This window comes from Chanos chanos, chromosome 4, assembly GCF_902362185.1.
Source record: "Chanos chanos chromosome 4, fChaCha1.1, whole genome shotgun sequence".
Taxonomy (NCBI): domain Eukaryota; kingdom Metazoa; phylum Chordata; class Actinopteri; order Gonorynchiformes; family Chanidae; genus Chanos; species Chanos chanos.
In genome coordinates this window covers 36,305,691-36,323,376 of record NC_044498.1, presented here as the reverse complement: position 1 = coordinate 36,323,376, position 17,686 = coordinate 36,305,691, and the positions used below count along the sequence as shown (strand labels likewise).

The 17,686-nt window shown below is 41.6% G+C and overlaps 2 protein-coding genes across 8 annotated transcripts in view; one reads left to right on the top strand and one right to left on the bottom strand.

Moving 5' to 3' along the window:
* Positions 1-9,720, top strand: part of cpeb3 (cytoplasmic polyadenylation element binding protein 3) — a 34,802-nt gene extending 25,082 nt beyond the window's left edge. For all 7 annotated transcript variants that reach the window (XM_030770855.1, XM_030770854.1, XM_030770851.1 and 4 more), the window contains 4 exons: positions 5,051-5,169; positions 5,393-5,507; positions 5,904-6,085; positions 8,712-9,720. In XM_030770855.1, the coding sequence (XP_030626715.1) occupies positions 5,051-5,169; positions 5,393-5,507; positions 5,904-6,085; positions 8,712-8,939 (644 nt within the window). In that variant the 3' untranslated portion in view covers positions 8,940-9,720. The remainder of the gene's footprint in view (positions 1-5,050; positions 5,170-5,392; positions 5,508-5,903; positions 6,086-8,711) is intronic.
* A 6,391-nt stretch (positions 9,721-16,111) lies between these two features.
* The window catches only part of btaf1 (BTAF1 RNA polymerase II, B-TFIID transcription factor-associated), a 28,296-nt gene continuing 26,721 nt past the window's right edge, over positions 16,112-17,686 (bottom strand). The window contains exon 38 of the mRNA XM_030772279.1: positions 16,112-17,112. Coding sequence (XP_030628139.1) covers positions 16,966-17,112 — 147 coding nt within the window. The 3' untranslated portion in view covers positions 16,112-16,965. The remainder of the gene's footprint in view (positions 17,113-17,686) is intronic.

Sequence of the window (17,686 nt, the reverse complement as noted above, 5' to 3'; positions counted from 1 at the left end):
CCCACATTCCCTTTCTCTTTTCCTCGGTCTGTAACTGGTGCTCCGCAGGTGTGGAATTCCTGTCAAGTGCTCATCAATCTCTCCTCGTATTTAAAAGTGTCTCCAGGCTGAGGGAATGGAAGATGGTGGTCACTCTCTCTCAGTACACAGGAGTGTAAAGGGAACAGTTGTGTGTCTCTGAGCGTTAATGAAACCCTGCCTGTCCACTGACTCATACTGGGCCTCCAACCCACCGTTCGGTTACATGTGTTCAGCTTACGAGTCCAATTTTAAGCAGTATGTGCCCTGGTCAGAGGTACAGTGTTAAGCAACATATGTCAGGATTGGAAGTATAGCGTTAAGCTGTCTGTGTTAGGTTTAAGAGATGGAAATGCTGCAAAGTGTCACATGTGTTTCAGTTGGCCGTTAACATGTGCTTGGAGCACAATGTTCAGGCCGATGTGTTTGGCCTAGGCCTCAGTGCTCAGTGACATTCTTAAGGAGAGAATATTATGTCAAATTACTTGTGTTGGAGTTGGACTTTAAATACTAGATTTGGACTATAGTATTAGGTATTTGAGTAATTTTTTTTTTTTTTGGCCAGTGTCACGTTTCACTGTGTCACGTTTCTTTATAACCTCTGAAGAGCCTAGCCCATCATTATTTATCTGTGATCAGCCCAGGTCATAGTCTTCTGTGTAATTCTATGGGCCATCCTCTCTTAGATGCAGAAAGACCACAGATCAAGACTCTCTTATTTATGCATTCATTTTTTTTTTTTACATGCTTTAACATATGACTTTAATCAGTTTTGCTGATTTGGTGCTCATGTCCAGAAATCTCTTGGTTATTTTGCAGGAGTTAGAGATATTGACTGTGTCAGTGGCTGTGCTGTTGATGGGATCTGTCTCAATCGTTACCACCTTGTTTTCGCTGTTTTACTGCCAGTTGCTTCAAATTGCTGTGTCAGCTGTATGGACTGCTTGTCTTGTTTTGCCATTACGCCGTGTTACCTAGACGTTTGCTTGATTGACAGGAACTCCCCACCCCTGAAGTTCTGAACAGGGTGTATGTACTGTGAATAACTAACATGCAAAGTTTGAATGGAACGTTTGTGGGCTTCTCTGTGGATTGCGGCTAACAGTTTGTTTTAGCTTCCAGGTTTTGCTGGCTCAGCTCTTGATACATAAACACTGTAATGATTTAGGCTGGGATGTTTGTTTCTATGTATCTCTCTTCCTCTCATCGTTGTTGTCACTGTCAGTGGTACATTTATTTACTCTTTGTGGTCGAGAGCCTTGTGGGTGGATGGGATGACTCTCTCTCTCTCCCTCTCTCTGTCTCCCTTCTCCACCATCCTCTCTCTTCCGCTATACCTCCTCTCTCACTTGCCACTCCCTCCCTCCCTCCTTCCCCTCCCAACTCCCTCTCCATCCAACTCTCCGGGACGGATTTAGCGAGACTGAGATGACAGTTGTTCTGGTCCAGTGAAGACAGGGCCCAGATTGGGAAAAGACTGATGTTAGCATTAGAGAAAATGGCTTAACAGAGATATGGGTCTGGTTCTTCTCCTTTTCCACCCGACTCCTACGCTCTCAGAGGGCCCGCGCCTTTGATTTATACCTCTCTAAGACTCAAGAGATGATCCCGGTCTCTGTGGTTGATTTCCACTTCCACACAGACACCTATAAATCCAAACAGACAGAGTGTGACACTGCAGAGAAGGGAGGAGTTCATCTCCTTCCCGATAGCATCGCTTGGATTCAACACAAACCTAACACTCTGGCTCTTTCACTGAAGGATGTGGAATGTCAGAGAGTGCAGGGTTTAGACACCATATCTTGTCTCCTCATACACTTGTTTCTTTTTAAATATCAGATAACTGTTTTGAAAGAGTTACACCCCCCCTCCCCTTCCTCCTTTTGTAGATAGGAGTGTCAGTTCTTAAGAATGGTATTCATACATCATTTTCCCTTTAATGCGAACGTTTTTCATTTTTATGTGTCTGCGTGTGTGTGCGCGCAGGTGCCTGCACGCTTGCGTGAGTCTCTGTGTATGATTGCTTCCTCCCTGGGTGCAGTTTGGAGCTCAGCGGTGCCCCTATAAATCTCCAGCACGAGCCACTGCAGTCCGTGGCGTAAAGCCGGCGGAGCCGTCAGCTATGTGCTAACGCAAAATCAATTTAGCCCTCAGGTCCACTTAGCCTAAAGCCAAATTAATCCTGAGGTCTATGTTAGGGTAAAGCTAAAATGCCATAACCCTCAGTTTTGCGCTTATGTAAAGTGTTACTTTACCACACCCCTCAGCGCTGTGTGAAGTTGCAAGCTGTTGCAGTTCCCCATCTCGTTGGATTGCAGCACAGAACCTCGCCACAGTAGCGCATGGCACTTGTTAGCACTGCTTAAGACGGGTGTACAGCTAAAGCCTTGCTCTTAGACTGCCTGGGGACTCTTTAGACTGACAGGCCACAGTAGGACGTGGTTTTACTGCCAGCTTGTGCCAAACCCTCACAGAAAAGGGAAAAAAAAAAAAAAAAAGAAACGAAATAAAGAAAGAGAAAACTACTTGAGCACTGAGATTTTATAGCTCTTACATAATAATGTGAGCATGTTTTAATTAGAAGAGTATGTATAAGTGTGAATATGATTTTTATTAAACACAGCATGGTGTGTAGAGTGTAAGCGGAGCTTTGATCCGAAGAGGGAACACGATGTTCCAAATATGAGCCAAACATTGACTGTTATCCCATCCACCCTCCTCTGTCTGTATATCTCCCAACTCTCTCTTCTCTTTTTCCTTGTTATTTTTTCCTACACAGATTTAAGACACTGTCCACTTTTTTCTGCTTTGTCCTTAATGTGTATCCCTTAATCCTCTCTGTCCCTAAAACTCTGTCTCCTTTTCCCCCCTCTCACTATCATTTTCCCCTTTCCCTACCCTCGGCCAGTCCCTCTCAGGACTGGGATAGAACACGGCGTTCCCCTCTTCCTTCCTGTGTGCCTCCACACTTACTGGCTCATCTCCCTGAGCTCTCGCACTGCAGACGCTCTCTCTCTCTCTCTCTCTCTCTCTCTCTCTCTCCCTCTCTCTCCCTCTCTCTCTCTCTCTCTCTCTCTCTCTCTCTCTCTCTCTCTCCCTCTCTCTCTCACTCCCTCTTTCTCCCTCTCTCTCTCTCTCTCTCTCCCTCTTTCTCCCTCTCTCTCTCTCTCTCTCTCTCTCTCTCTCCCTCTTTCTCCCTCTCTCTCTCTCTCTCTCTCTCTCTCTCCCTCCCTCTTTCTCTCAGCACTACCATAGCTTTTTCTCTCTCTCTCTCTCTCCCTGAGGCTGTAAAATGATAAAGCACATGATTTGTACACAGGCACCAGTTGTCCTTCATGCTAACAACAGTAAAGTGAAAGAACTTTGAGACCTGTGAGTTACCCAGTTTCAGGGCACTGAACACTGGTCCATCTCTGTCTGATAGGCTGTGTGTATCTGCACTGTGTGGTGTACTGTATGGCAGTCTCTGAGGGGTTGGGTGATGAAAGCTGGTAGATAGCGGGAGATTTCCTGCCCTTAGCTTAGACATCAGTATCAGTGATACAGTGTGTGGACTGTGTCCAGGCTGTGCCTCTCTTTGAATGGCCGTACTGTGGATTTGTGGTGAATGTGCCTGTTCTTTATCTGTATACGAGTTAAGGTAAAGTGACTGAGGAAACTTCTCATCTCTCTTTCTGTCTCTCTCTCTCTCTCTCTCTCTCTCTCTCTCTCTCTCTCTCTCTCTCTGTCTGTCAGTGTGTGTGTTTCTGTTTTGTTTGCTCTCTTTGCTTGGTGACCTTCAAGCAGCCCAGGGAAATGTAACGTCATCAGTTAAACATCATACTAGCCATTGTCCTCTGTGTTTCACCACGCTTCATCTGTCGGGTCATGCTCTCTGGATTTAGGGCTCGATGACCCCAGCAGAGCCTCTCTCTCTCTCTCTCTCTCTCGCCCCCTCCGTGCTCATAAGTGTTCGCTCAGCTCAGAGCATCCAAAACATGTGCTTGTGTGTGGACTGCAGTAGCAGTAGGGTGTGTGTGTGTGTGTTTTGTTGGGGCATGGAGTTTGAAGATGGAAGAGTACAGGATGTGAACCGGAGAAGAGCTCAGAGAGGCATGCTCAAGTGCTCTGTGTGACGTCTCTCACATACGCGTGTGTGCATGTTTGAGAGGATAAGGGTCCGACACTAATGTCCCCAGCACTTGAAGAGTTGTTATGATTGGAACAGCTTGAGTAAGAGCTTTTTTCCCCTGACATCTCCTGCTGGGTTAGACTGACCTGTTGGCTTACTCATTTACACACACTTTCACTCCTATTCTTTCTCACATAGCATCGTCCAACTTGACCCCCCCCCCCCCCCCCCCCCCCCCGCGCCCCCACTGTCAGCAGTGGTTCTACCCAGGAATGCTGAAAGTAAAGCATGACAGTTGCACATTCCAGAGCTTTCCATCTCCCCTGTGTGTGTCCCACAGCAGAATTCTCTGGGCTAAAACCGGCCGTCTCTTTAGTCAGCTGACACGCACACGCAGTCTCTCCTGTCACCGTCTAGCCCGGACCCGATCCCATATGCCTCGTTAGCACGTGGCCACATGCTCCAGCTGGGCTCGGGACTGGGAGCTCTCCCTGCAAACCCAGTCCTGCATTTGCCATATGCCAGAGACGGTGCTTTATGGACTCACTGGAATGCTGTAATAGCACTGTAGGGATTTTTAATCAAAACTATGGCAAAGGACTCACTGTTGTTGAAATATTCTGTTTCTGTACAGAGGGCTTCAGTATTGTTTTTAATGAGCACATTCAAGCGTTTGTTGGATGCTGCTCTTGGTTTTTTTGTAGTTTTATTTGTAAATATATGGCAGGAGATGAGTCTGCTATGACTGCACTGTAGTCCTGCTGTCTTAAACTGAACTGACAGAAAATGCCCCAGTCTTCTCAATTCAAACACAGATCGCCCTGTTAAGAATGCTTTCAAAAATATCAGTAGTTCTTTATGTAAAAGGGACTGTCTTTTCTTTTCTGACATTTCTCTCTCTCTCTCTCCTTTCCCTCCCAGGCTATGCCTTCCTGCTCTTCCAGGAGGAGAGCTCTGTGCAGGCCCTCATTGATGCCTGCATTGAAGAGGATGGCAAACTCTACCTATGTGTCTCCAGTCCCACCATCAAAGATAAACCAGTGAGTTTAACTTCAGCAGTCTCAAGCCTGTCTGCAGAGCCCACGACCACCATAGCCACAAAAACTTGGTTTCTACTAGAATTACTTGACTCTAAGAGTCGATTAAACTTCACCAGACCATTCAGTCTATTCGACCAAACAGTCTTAACTATCATGGTTTTTAAAAAATGAAAGAGAGTAGCTGATAAATTTGACAACATGTTTAACAATCACTCTTGTCCAGGTCCAAATCCGCCCCTGGAATTTGAGTGACAGTGACTTTGTGATGGATGGCTCTCAACCGTTGGATCCCAGAAAGACCATTTTTGTCGGGGGAGTTCCACGACCCCTTCGTGCAGGTAGAGGCATTTATGAACGTTAGTTTTCTCTTCTCTCTTTTTCCTTTGTGAGAGAGGTGATAAATTTCATAAGCCCGTCAGTTCGACCTGCACCTATGACTAACTCACCAAGCAGACCAAAAACCTTGTCAGATTAAACTGAAACATTTTCTGCTCGCAGCATATTACGGCATTCTTTTACCACCATTATTTCTCCATGCAAAAATCAACAACGTTATTTGGATATGCAAAAAATGATAACATTGAAGACTGGCACCTTCCAAATATCTTGAACAATCACTGACCAGTTTATACATAAGCTTCTTAATATTGCACATGAAAGTTTTAGTACGTTTGCCTTGTAGTTGTCGAACAGTCATTGGGGTAATTGCTGATAATCTCTTTGTCTGTTAACAGTGGAGTTGGCTATGATAATGGACCGACTGTATGGGGGCGTGTGCTACGCTGGCATTGACACTGATCCGGAGCTCAAATACCCGAAGGGGGCGGGTCGTGTAGCTTTCTCCAATCAGCAGAGCTACATCGCTGCCATCAGCGCACGATTCGTCCAGTTGCAGCACAATGACATTGACAAACGGGTGAGTACAGCCGATGGAACAGAGGCAGTGTATCATAAGTATTAAATATTGTATATTATATATTTACCTGCATAGGAATATCCAGTCCAGTCGAGGTTGCAGAGATAGACAAGATAGATATAGCCGTATTTCAAAAAGACCTTTTCCTAGCTCTGGAAAATGCTGTGTATTTTTTTTAGAGAATCATACATTTTGAAAAATACCACTTCAATGATCGGTAGGACAATACAACCAGAACAGAACTTGAATTTAAGCGAGTTTCACCACATCTTTATGGTAATATGGAATTAGTCATCAAACGTGTACTCTTCTGGCTCACAGCTGAGTGGCGCATTACATAGAACAGATCCAAAACCCGTACATGAAAGACTCCCATTGATCTTTTCATACCAGAGAGAATTTGTTTTAGAGAGGATAAAGTCGTACTGAGTGAGTTGTACTTTAAAGCTAGACTCTCTACACCCTGGAAACCACTATATACTGGTTTCTGGCAGTCTACTGGAAGAGGCGAAGAGCACACACACGGAAAGCCCATCAGAAGCCGTGTAATCATCGTGACCGTTGGCCTCTGGATGACTGACAGCCATTTGATGTCTCAGACACTGGCTAGCTAATTATGGGTCTTTACTCCCCTCTGCATACACGTCTTCTACTGCTACACTGCTATTTTTGGCATGTTAGCCCGTAGAGTCACGGCCGTTTGTGACCAACCCCAAGACTGGATGTCTGCCATGGGAGGGAAGACAGAGGTCGTGGCTAAGCGTGCATGCCTTTGCCAGGGTTGTCATCAGAACTATATGGCTTTTCTGTTTCTTTATTCAATGTCAATGGTTCTTAGATCCGGTCACAGGGAACCTCTGGACAGTATGTAATTGTCCTAGCCGTTCAGCAGGCATGTCTGAGTCCTTTAATCCTAAAGTCCCATTGGCTCAATGCAGTGTGTTAAAGAATAATGGTGTATGAGGGAAGAGGAAGAGTCATTTGTCTGGTGGATGCTGGAATATAGAAACACTGAACTGAAATGCCACTGATGATCTCCCGGGTTGAATTTTATCCGTCAAATTGTTTTTGATTTGTGGAACTTGAGGATGTCTGCTCTGTGGCTGACTGGAATGGAGAAAGGGATGTATAATGGATTTTTTTTTTTTTTTACCTCAAGCTCACCATTTCTTGACAGATTTCATGCGTGAGTCACTTGAGACGAACCAAAAAAGCGGTTGTTTGAGTCTGTCTGTAAGCCTTATGACAGGAAAAGATTTCTTTTCACTTTCAATGCACAATTACTCCAGTCTGTGTCTTACTCCCTCTGGTTCCTGAAGCAGTACATAACTCCATATTTTGATTGTTAGCTGTGTCTGTCAGAAGCATATTTTCTAGCTCACTCTGTCTCTTTTTTTTTTTTTCCAGTTGGATGGTTTTGTGATCCGTTCTCAGCCTTGATTTGGTCTTTTTGAAGTGTGATATTTATGAGAAAGCGAGAGTGTAATTACCTTTTAGCACCTGGACGACATTTAGCCACAAAGGTGACTGTGACATTTCACACAGCTGTGTAATTGGGCCGTGAAGCCACTCCATGTGAAGACTGAGCCTCTGCGCCCAGTAAGAAAACCTGACAGCGGCTGAGAGATGGCCACAGGCACACAAAACCATATGAAATGAAATGTCCAATCATTTTGCAGTGAGCATTTATGCCTTGCAGTCAGCGTAAAACAGAACAGAGTGTGTCTGTCTGTGTCTGTGTGTGTGTGTGTGTGTGTGTGTGTGTGTGTGTGTGTGTGTGTGTGTGTTTGTGTGTATGTAGAATGTGGAGTTTTGATCAATATGTGTGGTTATTTTCTCTGAAGCAAAGCAGTGATCACACGGAAACCTGCGTTGCTATTCTATTCTATTTAGAGAGAGTCTCATATCTCTCTCCCTCTCTCTCTCACTCACACACACGCACACACACACACACACACACACACACACATCCCTTCATCCAACAGGTCTCTCAGGTGGCGTATCTCTGGAAGAAAGGTACAGTTGGCAGAGAGAGACTGCTCTGTGTTTCTCCGTGGGTGGACGGGGTGGACGGATATGTAGCCAGTAATCAGTGTGTCAGGATGTGGTGCTGATCTGTTTGTTCACTGGGCCGGTTCACCCAAGCCACTCCAATTGTCTCTATGGAGACACAAGAGTCCCACTCTTTGCCTCTTTTTTTGTGCTGGTGCTAGATTGTTAAAGTGCAAGACTCCCTTCTGTTCTCTATGGAGCAGTGGTGTAAGTCGCCTCGTGTATAATTTGACCGACAAACCACATGTACACTTAGAAATAGCAATATTGGTGTTTGTTAAAATGCTAGGTTTGATTTCCTTGCATACTATAGGGTATTGTCGGAGTGTAGTCTATATATGTCAACAAGTCAAGCACACACTCATAAACACACACACAACCGGAGTGAAGATTATGAAACATTGAAACGAGACACAGGGACAAGGAACCCAGTGAACCTTGTCTTGCATTTGCTTATGAAAATACGCATGTATATCCAGTCCTGTTCCTATTTTACATACACACACACACACACACACACACACACACTCAGAAAGGCAGTGCTGATGTGTGACTGGCTCTTTCCTTCTCACAGGTGGAGGTGAAGCCGTATGTGTTGGATGACCAGATGTGTGATGAATGCCAGGGGGCGCGCTGTGGGGGCAAATTTGCCCCGTTCTTCTGTGCCAACGTCACCTGTCTGCAGTACTACTGCGAGTACTGCTGGGCCAGCATCCACTCCCGTGCCGGCAGAGAGTTCCACAAACCACTGGTTAAAGAGGGGGGCGACCGCCCCCGCCACGTCTCCTTCCGCTGGAGCTGATGGAAGGGAAGTTTTGTGGGCTGCCCTTCCTCCCCTCCCCCACACCCCAAATGGAGATATCACCCAACAGGAGACAGCCCCCGCTCCTCCTCCCTCCCCCTCCCCAACCAACACCACCTCCACCGCCACCACCACCATACTCCTTCACCATGACTACCAGAACGACGACAACTACATATACATGGGTCTTTTTTTTTTTTTTCTTTTCATAACAAAAAGAAAAAAAAAAATTCACAGCTCTAAAGTCTTTGAGTATATTCTCTGCAAGTCAACATTTAAAAACAGAAACAAAGTCTGTCTGCTCTGAAATTGCACTTTGGAACAGGAGTTTATACAGACCACGCTCATTATGTTAGCTCTGTTGTGAAAATGAAAGATTTTTATGAGGTTAGTTTTATTTTCCTTTATTTCTTCATTGATTTTGGTGGGTCAGTGTTCCTTTCTGGGCACCATTAGGTTAATACAGGAGTGAAACTATACGTCTATATTTAAACAAAGTATATATTTTTGTTTAATATCTATCTATCCATACATAGATAATTAATTTTTTGTGAAAGAAGCATGCACTTATTTTCAGCAATGGTAGGAGATTGCCCCTAGTTAAAAAAAAATTACCAAAGGTAAAATAAAACAATTACATTAATAAAAACAACTGTAGGCGGCATAAACTGTAGCAAAATTGAATAACTCTCCATTATAATATAGTTCAAAGAGAGACAGAGAACACCCAAAATTAGAATAACCATACCTATATTTGCTCTCCATTTTTGAAAATATTAATACCTCATGAACGCAATCAGATTTTTTTTTCCTTTTGCTTTTAATACATTTTTTAGGCTTTTATTTTTTTAATAATATTATTTTTTTAGTGTTATGTAAATGTAATGCTGCAATAGCTTCTGCTGCTAAATCCATGGTATGAACTGATACCATAGTACTTTATTCAGGCTAGGGTGTGTATGGAATATGGTGGGGGAACCTGATTTTAAAGATGACAGGCTGGCTTGGGGAGGGGAGGGGGCAGTCTCTGTGTGACTCTCTGTATTGGTGGGGTTATTAATTTTTTTTTTTTCTTTTTAAGGGGATGGGTGGGTAATTGCCCCTTATCTGCATGTCTGTCTCAATCAGGTTGCTGCATGCAATAGAATTTCAGTATCATGTCTGCTAGTCAACTCGACCCACTTTGTTTTTGCACAATGTGATAGATAAATGCCGTTAGAGCAGGACAGTGGGCATGACAGGGGAAGTTGGGGGAAAAAACTAAACCATGAGAAGAAAAAAAAAAAATAAAATGCTATCTAACTAGCCCTCCAGTAAAACCCGTGCTTAGTGGCTCGCTGATATCACAGTAGCGAGCTTTTACCAGAAGTCAAAAACTTGCGTAATCATGAGCAAATTTAGATGTAGGATATCCTTCAAACAAACTGTCTATAATAGTTGAAGTACTTTTGCAGTGATTGTTAATATAATTGTGCAATTTTTTATACAATGCGTAGTTAGGTTTGAGTATGCCTAGAACTGTGATTCGCTTTAACTGTTATTGATGTCTGACATAGAAGTCCTGTGAAACTTCATAACCAGTGTATGTAGACATATTTACATGCAAGTGCACACACACACACACACACACAAACTCACACTTCATTCATGCACACAGTCTCTCCCCAGATCATTTTCCCTCTGTCTCTTATATTTAGACAAGCATTCATGATTTTGGACATACAACCTCACGCTAACGCATACACATTTCAGAAAGTTCTCAAACACGTACACAAAGCACGGATCATAGGAGGTGAGCTTGACTCTCTAACTTTTTACCAATCATATTGTCACATCCCCCCCAAAAACCAAAGAGCTTTCATGTTCGATACTTAATCCGCCAAAACACTACCATAACGACAGCCATGTTCCCCACTGGCCCGACTAACTAGGTAGAGTATTTTTGGGAGAGTAAAAAAAAAAAAACAGAAGGAAAGAGAGAAAAGAGAACACTGGCGCTAATACAAACTGTCTGCAATGGAAACGTGCGGTACTTAGGTAAGGAGCCCCCGCTTGGTTCCGCAGTTAACGTTTCAAAAACTCGGCTAGAACGTTGGAATAACATTGCCAGAACATTGTGTGCTAGCTATGTTTATATCCAGATTTTTTCCTGCAAAGCTTGAAGTAGAAATAATGACCTGCTAAAATGGTGGACAGTTTGTTTTTTTTGTAACAAAAACCTGAGAAGCTATAGTATAGCATAATTGGGGTGGGCGAGGGTTTTTGGGTTTGAGAAGGTGGCACAGTTTAAAAAAAAAAAAAAAAAGATGCAATGTAGAGAAGCCATGTTTTGGCTGTGGAACCTTGGGTTGATTTGAGTGTGATCTGAGCTTGGGGCTTAGCTACACTGGTTTTTGGCAGTACTAGGGACAAATCCACGTGGATCCTCCCCAAAACTGCAAGTACATACGTGTCCTGTCCCCTTTCTCTGTTTGTTGCGATTGTCTTGTGCTGGTAACAACCCCCCCTGCAGTCCATCTTTCTTGGTTTTTAGTCACAAACTGTCAGCTTTAGGATGGAAAGTTGTGTTTGTTTCTGAAAAAAAAGGAAACTGATGTAATTAACTACTTTTTTTTTTTTTTTTTTTTTTTTACTGTTGGGGAAAAATAAACTAAAACAAATGAATAATGAGGCAAATTGTGAGTAATAATACTGATCCCTATGAAAGTGAATTCTGGGTGTCTTTTGTGAGATTTCTTTACCCACCCAGATGCGTTTTCTATGTTCGTTCCTTCTCTACGATAGACATTTGTTATGCACTACTCTTTGTATCTGGACAGTTTTTTCCACAGTCTGCTATTTTTTTGTTAAGAGAGAAAAATGAAAATGCGTGCTTTCTGACTGACATGATCTTTTGCAATACCTCAATTTTGAAATATAATAGGAGAAAAAAAATGGATATTTTCTAAGTAAGTTTATTCAAATAAAAAATATATATTAATTTAATTCTGCAAGAAAAAAATGATTTAACAGATGGTTAATTTTATTTTTGTCATGCTTAGTTGCTTTTACTTTTCATTTTATTTTTGGTAAAAACATAAAGAATTGAAGGAACCAGAGCTTTATAACTAATATAATGACATAGTTAGCGCAAGTACAGAGTCTACCTTATTACATAGCAAACGGAGTACAGAGTTTCCCCAAGGGTTCCATGTGTGATCACAGTGTCTCAAGGAAAACATTAGTTGTAAACATCAAAAAAAAAAAAAAAGAGAACAGAATAGTAATGGCAGTTCATCAGGTGCTGAGAAAGTCAACTGAAGATAACTTCCCTTGTTTTGTATATTTATAATCAGTCATTTACTATGCTGACCAGAATTGTGAAAGAGATCTTCTGTTATTCGTGTTATTTTTTTAAAAAAAAGAGAACTTTTTTATGTTTCCTAAAAGTATGTGCACCCTTTTCTTTTTGTAAAAATCAACACCCCCTAATTTGTTAACCCTAACATTATTTGAAGAAAAAAAAAAAAAAAGACTTTTTTGAGGGTCCTTGAAAGGGTTGAGATGGACAAAGAAAAACAGAATGTTATTTTTAAAAACAGAAAACATACAAAGTGTTTCAACTGTTAACTTGATCGAAAGCCCCCAAGGTGCATCAGTGGAGTGGTGGCCTTCTATTCACGCAAGACTTGAATTAGTCCCTTTTTTTTTTTTTTAGGCTAAGAACCTCGATTCTTTGTTGTAATGTGCAATACTGTTTGTACTGTTTGTAAAAAAGAAGAAAAAAAAAAAGATAAGAAAAAGAGGCATAAAATCTTTATTGCAGATTTATTTTCATTGCAAGCATTGTGATTCACGAAAGTCATTTTCTACTGTGTATTTACCTTCTCTACATGCTCGTACCTTCCAGTAGTAATGTAGCCTTTGTACTGAGAAATTTTTCATTATTTTTAGAGATTTTTGCAAAAAAGAAAACAATTAAAACATATTTACATATTTTTCATTTTTATTTCGTATTTTTTCTTTACAGACTTATTTCTCAACCATTAATATAGCTATTTCTGGGGGAGACTTTCATATCTGGTCAATGTCATTAATATTATTTTGTATTTTTACTTGGAATAAATTAATTTTATGATGCTAATTCTGAAAAAAAAAAACTTTATTTTTTTCTTTTTTGTTCATTTTATTTTATTTTTTGAAGCTGAAAACCTTTGTAATATTGTTACTAAAGTGTCTAGATTTTTGAAATGCAAAGCTTTATGTGGTAACTCGCCGATGTTGCTTCACATTAGTGTGATGTTGATCTAAAGTATGGAAAAAAAAAAATCCCCAAAAAAAAACAAAACAAAAAAGAACACAATGATGGTTGGTAATGTGGAGTGATTGACAATGTAACGAATGAACGAATGGGCAATAAAAATGGCAGAACAGAGAGGATCTGCGGTTATGTTGTGATGTTGTGAAAGTCGGACAACACTCTTTCCCCTCCCCCCTGTCCACTGCGAGCACTGTTTCTACTGGTACTAGTTCTACTACTCTGACTTTGTACCACCCCTACACTGGTCCGTATCTAGCCAAAGGAGATGTCACAAGAACCTTCTGGAAACGTTGCACTTTCCCCTAATATCCACATTAGCATTCACCGTAGATGTACCCTTGTCTTTAAACAGCCAAACGCTGGCAGAACACCAGCATGGGCCATTTGGACCAGTTTGATTGTATCTTAGCATGAATGTACTTGTTAAGTTGTTGCGTGATCAGCCACAGAAAAACCACCTTGTTGAGCATGCATGCATCGCATGTGGCTACTTTTGGTAGCACATGTGTTAATTATATCTTGGTGATTGAAGTATCGAACAGTTCACGGTCAAATTTATATTTGTGGGTCTCTTTTTTTTTTTCTTTCTTTTTTTTTTGTGGAGGTCCTCATCTCTTTCCTGTCGTTCGGTCTACAGGGGGAGTATTGACTTTGTGACATCTCCTTATGCTAATCTCAAAACTAGTATCTGAGAATGTTCTTTCTAGCATGCCTTTTGTACCCATTTTTACAGATGGTCTTTTACTGTTCCTCACAATGTTACCTGCTGGCTTTATTCCTACCTTAGACCAGCCTTTAACTAACACCGTCTAGTATTCTTTCTTATTCTTTTTATTCTTTTGCACACCAGCTGATTTTTTCCCTTACATTGAAACAACTGTAAAACTGAAAGGGTCATTTTGAAAGTTGGTGGGGGGAGGGGGGAGGGGCAAAACAAACAAACAAAAACTCTAATGAGAAACCCTAAATGCCATTTTTTTAGTGAGGGTGACCATTTCATATATCTCCCTCTCTCTCTCTCTCTCTCTCTCTCTCTCTAAATGTCTATATATTTCATGTAACACTAGATTTGGGTAGTATTTATTCACTTATACTCCATGGACTCTTTCTCTGTAGCCCTCTCAATCATGTTGTGAACTCCGATGAAAAAAAAAAATCTAATATATAAAGCAATGAAATCCTGCTACTCATTAGTTGTGTTCTCAGATTAACCACTACTTCTAAATGTACTTTTATTTTCTTGAAATGACTGGTTTTTGTTTTTCTAATTTATCTTTTGAAGTTTCTTTACTGGTTCTATCTTGAAAAAGGCTTCTGAGATTGTTGACTTGAACCTGTGCTTGTCTGAAGTTGCAGTAAAACTGTGATTTAAAAAAAGAAAAGAAAAAAAAAAAAACATGGAGCGTGTTGCTGCTAACGCTAACCACTTGCTTCGTTTGTAGATCCCACCTCCATAATTTTCCCCTTTTCTGTACTAATGGGCAAATCTTATTAAACGTAGTTGTATGACGCTGTGAAACACTGTCTTCTTTTGCACGGCTACCTCCTTTTGCTCTAACTCTAATGCTTTATTAATCTCAGTTACTAGGACTGATGACTCTGTCTTGCTCTAACACACTCAGTCAAGCTAATCAAAGCTTTCATGATTGGAAGGGAAATTGAAACAGGAATGTTTGTTCTTGGTAAGAGCAGTAATGTGCTGTCATGTTGATCCCAAAGACTGGAGGGAAAAAAAACACAAAAACCATCAGATACAGTTGTAGTCAACGCTTCTGGATGATGCTACAATCTTTATTTAGGAACTAAATGGAAGTTGAGTTGTATTTGAATGTTATAATCAGGCAGGTCAGTTTAGGGTTGGCACAAAATACCCCAAAAGAAGGGTAGTTTGCCCTGATGCCTGTAACCAGTGCCATATGTTTGTTGAATTATGACAAAGCTTACCATGAATTTGAGAAAACATAATTCCTTTTGTCAGTTGGTTGTCAGACATATCCAAAGATGGAGATATGGGATGAGCTCCATATGGGAAAAGCTTAAGTCCTATTGCTAATTTCCCCAGCCTTTTAATTCGAGTCTGATTTCTGCCTGTGGACCAAATCAGAAACTGTAATGTGGTATATTTCAAGTCAGCAAATACACTGGATAGTATGATCTAATAAAAAACGGTCACATTTTAAGCTTCTAACCCTTCATCCACACATATTACTTCTAATGGTCTTATCTTTGAAAGAAAACAAACTTTCCTGGCCTCTCGGCATTTCAGTCTGGAATGAGAAATGAAATTTTAATTTACTGGCTATGTGTGAGGGGCCTCTGTGTGTTTTTGAAGCCTCTCCTTGGGAAACCAATAACCCATGTTACATAAACCATCCACCATCAGACCAGCTTTAACTAGTTAGCTTTCTTGGCTAAATAAGTGCTGTGCCTTTAGGATTACAGCTAATGCGTGATGTTTGATTGTGCCTGCAGAGTATGATCGGATACACAGTATGTATACTTCAGTGCGTAAAAGGTTTCCAGAGACGTAATATTTTTAACAACTGGTGGCACTGCACCACTTGCATCCAGGAGCCAAGCGTAAGAAGCTTAATTGCTATAGGGACGTTAACAGGTCTTCAGCGGTAGTCTACACAGACTCCTCAGAAACATTACAGACCACCTACAATACTGAGTAGTGCTCCTAACAGCATATGTAGGTTTCCGTTTGAGACAAACAATGTCTGATACAGTTCAGTCAAGTTCCTCATGAGGAACCAACAAGGAAAATCAAGTGGTGTTACACATTTGCATTCTCTGTTTGAAACACACACGGACACACACAACAAAATTCACTGAAAGCTCATTAGAATTTATTAAAATTCTATCAGCTTAACCAAAGAAGGCAAATTACAGAAATATGTACAAGTCCATGTTCTCCTCTTGTTAAAACTCTATGAACACTCATGGGAAGTCTTAGGGCCAGTCCTCAGTTTGAACCTATAACTCACAGTTCAGCTCCTAACCAATGGGATGGGTGAAGTCCCAACCAGTCTCATACTCCTACTGTGGTCAAACGGGTGAAGGTGGGGGCAAAAAAAAAAAAGAAGGAAAAAATAGATTCCATACTGTTCTTCAGATAGCAGGTTGCCCCCTGGTGGACAGGAGGACTCACAAACTGTTCTAAAATACATATTTATTCAGTTCCACCAAGATTTTTGGCCATCTTCTGTGATGTCTATGTATCTACAAGGCTTTAGAAGCCTAATTTTTTATACATCACTTCGTGCTCTACGTTCTCTTTATTAGGCAGACTTCAGTCTGACTTGTTAAACTCAGAGAAGTGTGCTGTAAGACTATAGAAAAGGTAAAGCAAGGACAGGAAAGACGATGAATACTTAAACAATCCTTCCCTAAGGCAAGGATTCATTCTCTGGTGTGTTTCGTGTGCAGACCAACTCTGATACCAAACTCCAACACCTGCGTCAGCTAAATTTAATCTGCCCGTCTCTGCCTGGGGGTGCTGGAGATGTCATTTCCAGGGCAGATTGACTACTGGTCAGCTGGAGAGGTTTGGGAAGTGGAGTGTGTAAAGTATTGACCAATGCTTGTGAAATTGAAAAGGGTATATGACACTGTTCCAGTCACTGTGGGCTGTGGTTTTGATGGCGATCCAGAATCCTGAGGGTCCGGTAAAGTCCCTCAGAGGGCTGAATTGAGAGCGTGAGGCGTCTGAAGATGAGAGTCTTATTGTAGAGAGTGGATGAAGCTGTCAAGGTTGTATTCGTTTTCATACTGCTGCTGGTCCCACAGCTCACCCAGGCCGTCCAACACTGACTTCATTGACGCTTTCCCTGAGGAAGAGGAAGGCTCGCTCTTCTCCGACTTCTCATCCTTAAAAAAAAAAAATACAAAACAGTATAAGGTTGTGTGCGGTCGTGTGTCCAAATAGCTTAGTTACCGGCTCTGGCCTGCCTTTGGTCAAGACAATAATATTACAATTATGAAACAATGCACATACGTGTGTGTATATACTTTCATAGTGGAGGAATAAGTTTGAGACACTAACAATATTTATTGGGGAGAGGGTGACTGAAACAAACATCGGCTTGTGTGAAGAGTCTGTGTGTTCACGTGTGTGTGTGTGTATACATGTGTGTGGAGGTGAATGGTTAAATGACTCAGACATTGTCTTGTGGGAAAAGGCTGTGGGTGTTTATAAGCATCTGTGCCAGTGGATGAGTGGGTGAATTTTCTCTCAGTGTTTGTGTGCGTCTGTGTGCATGCGCGTGCACAGGTGTGGGTGAATGAATCAAACATTGAGTTGCGAGATGAGATCAGGGTGTGTTTATGTATGGATATACTGACGGTTATGTGGGAGGCAAAAGCGGAGTGTTCATCATGGGTGTAAGCTTTAAAAGATTTAGTGCGTGTTTCTGACTTGATATAACGTGAATAAGTTCCGTTC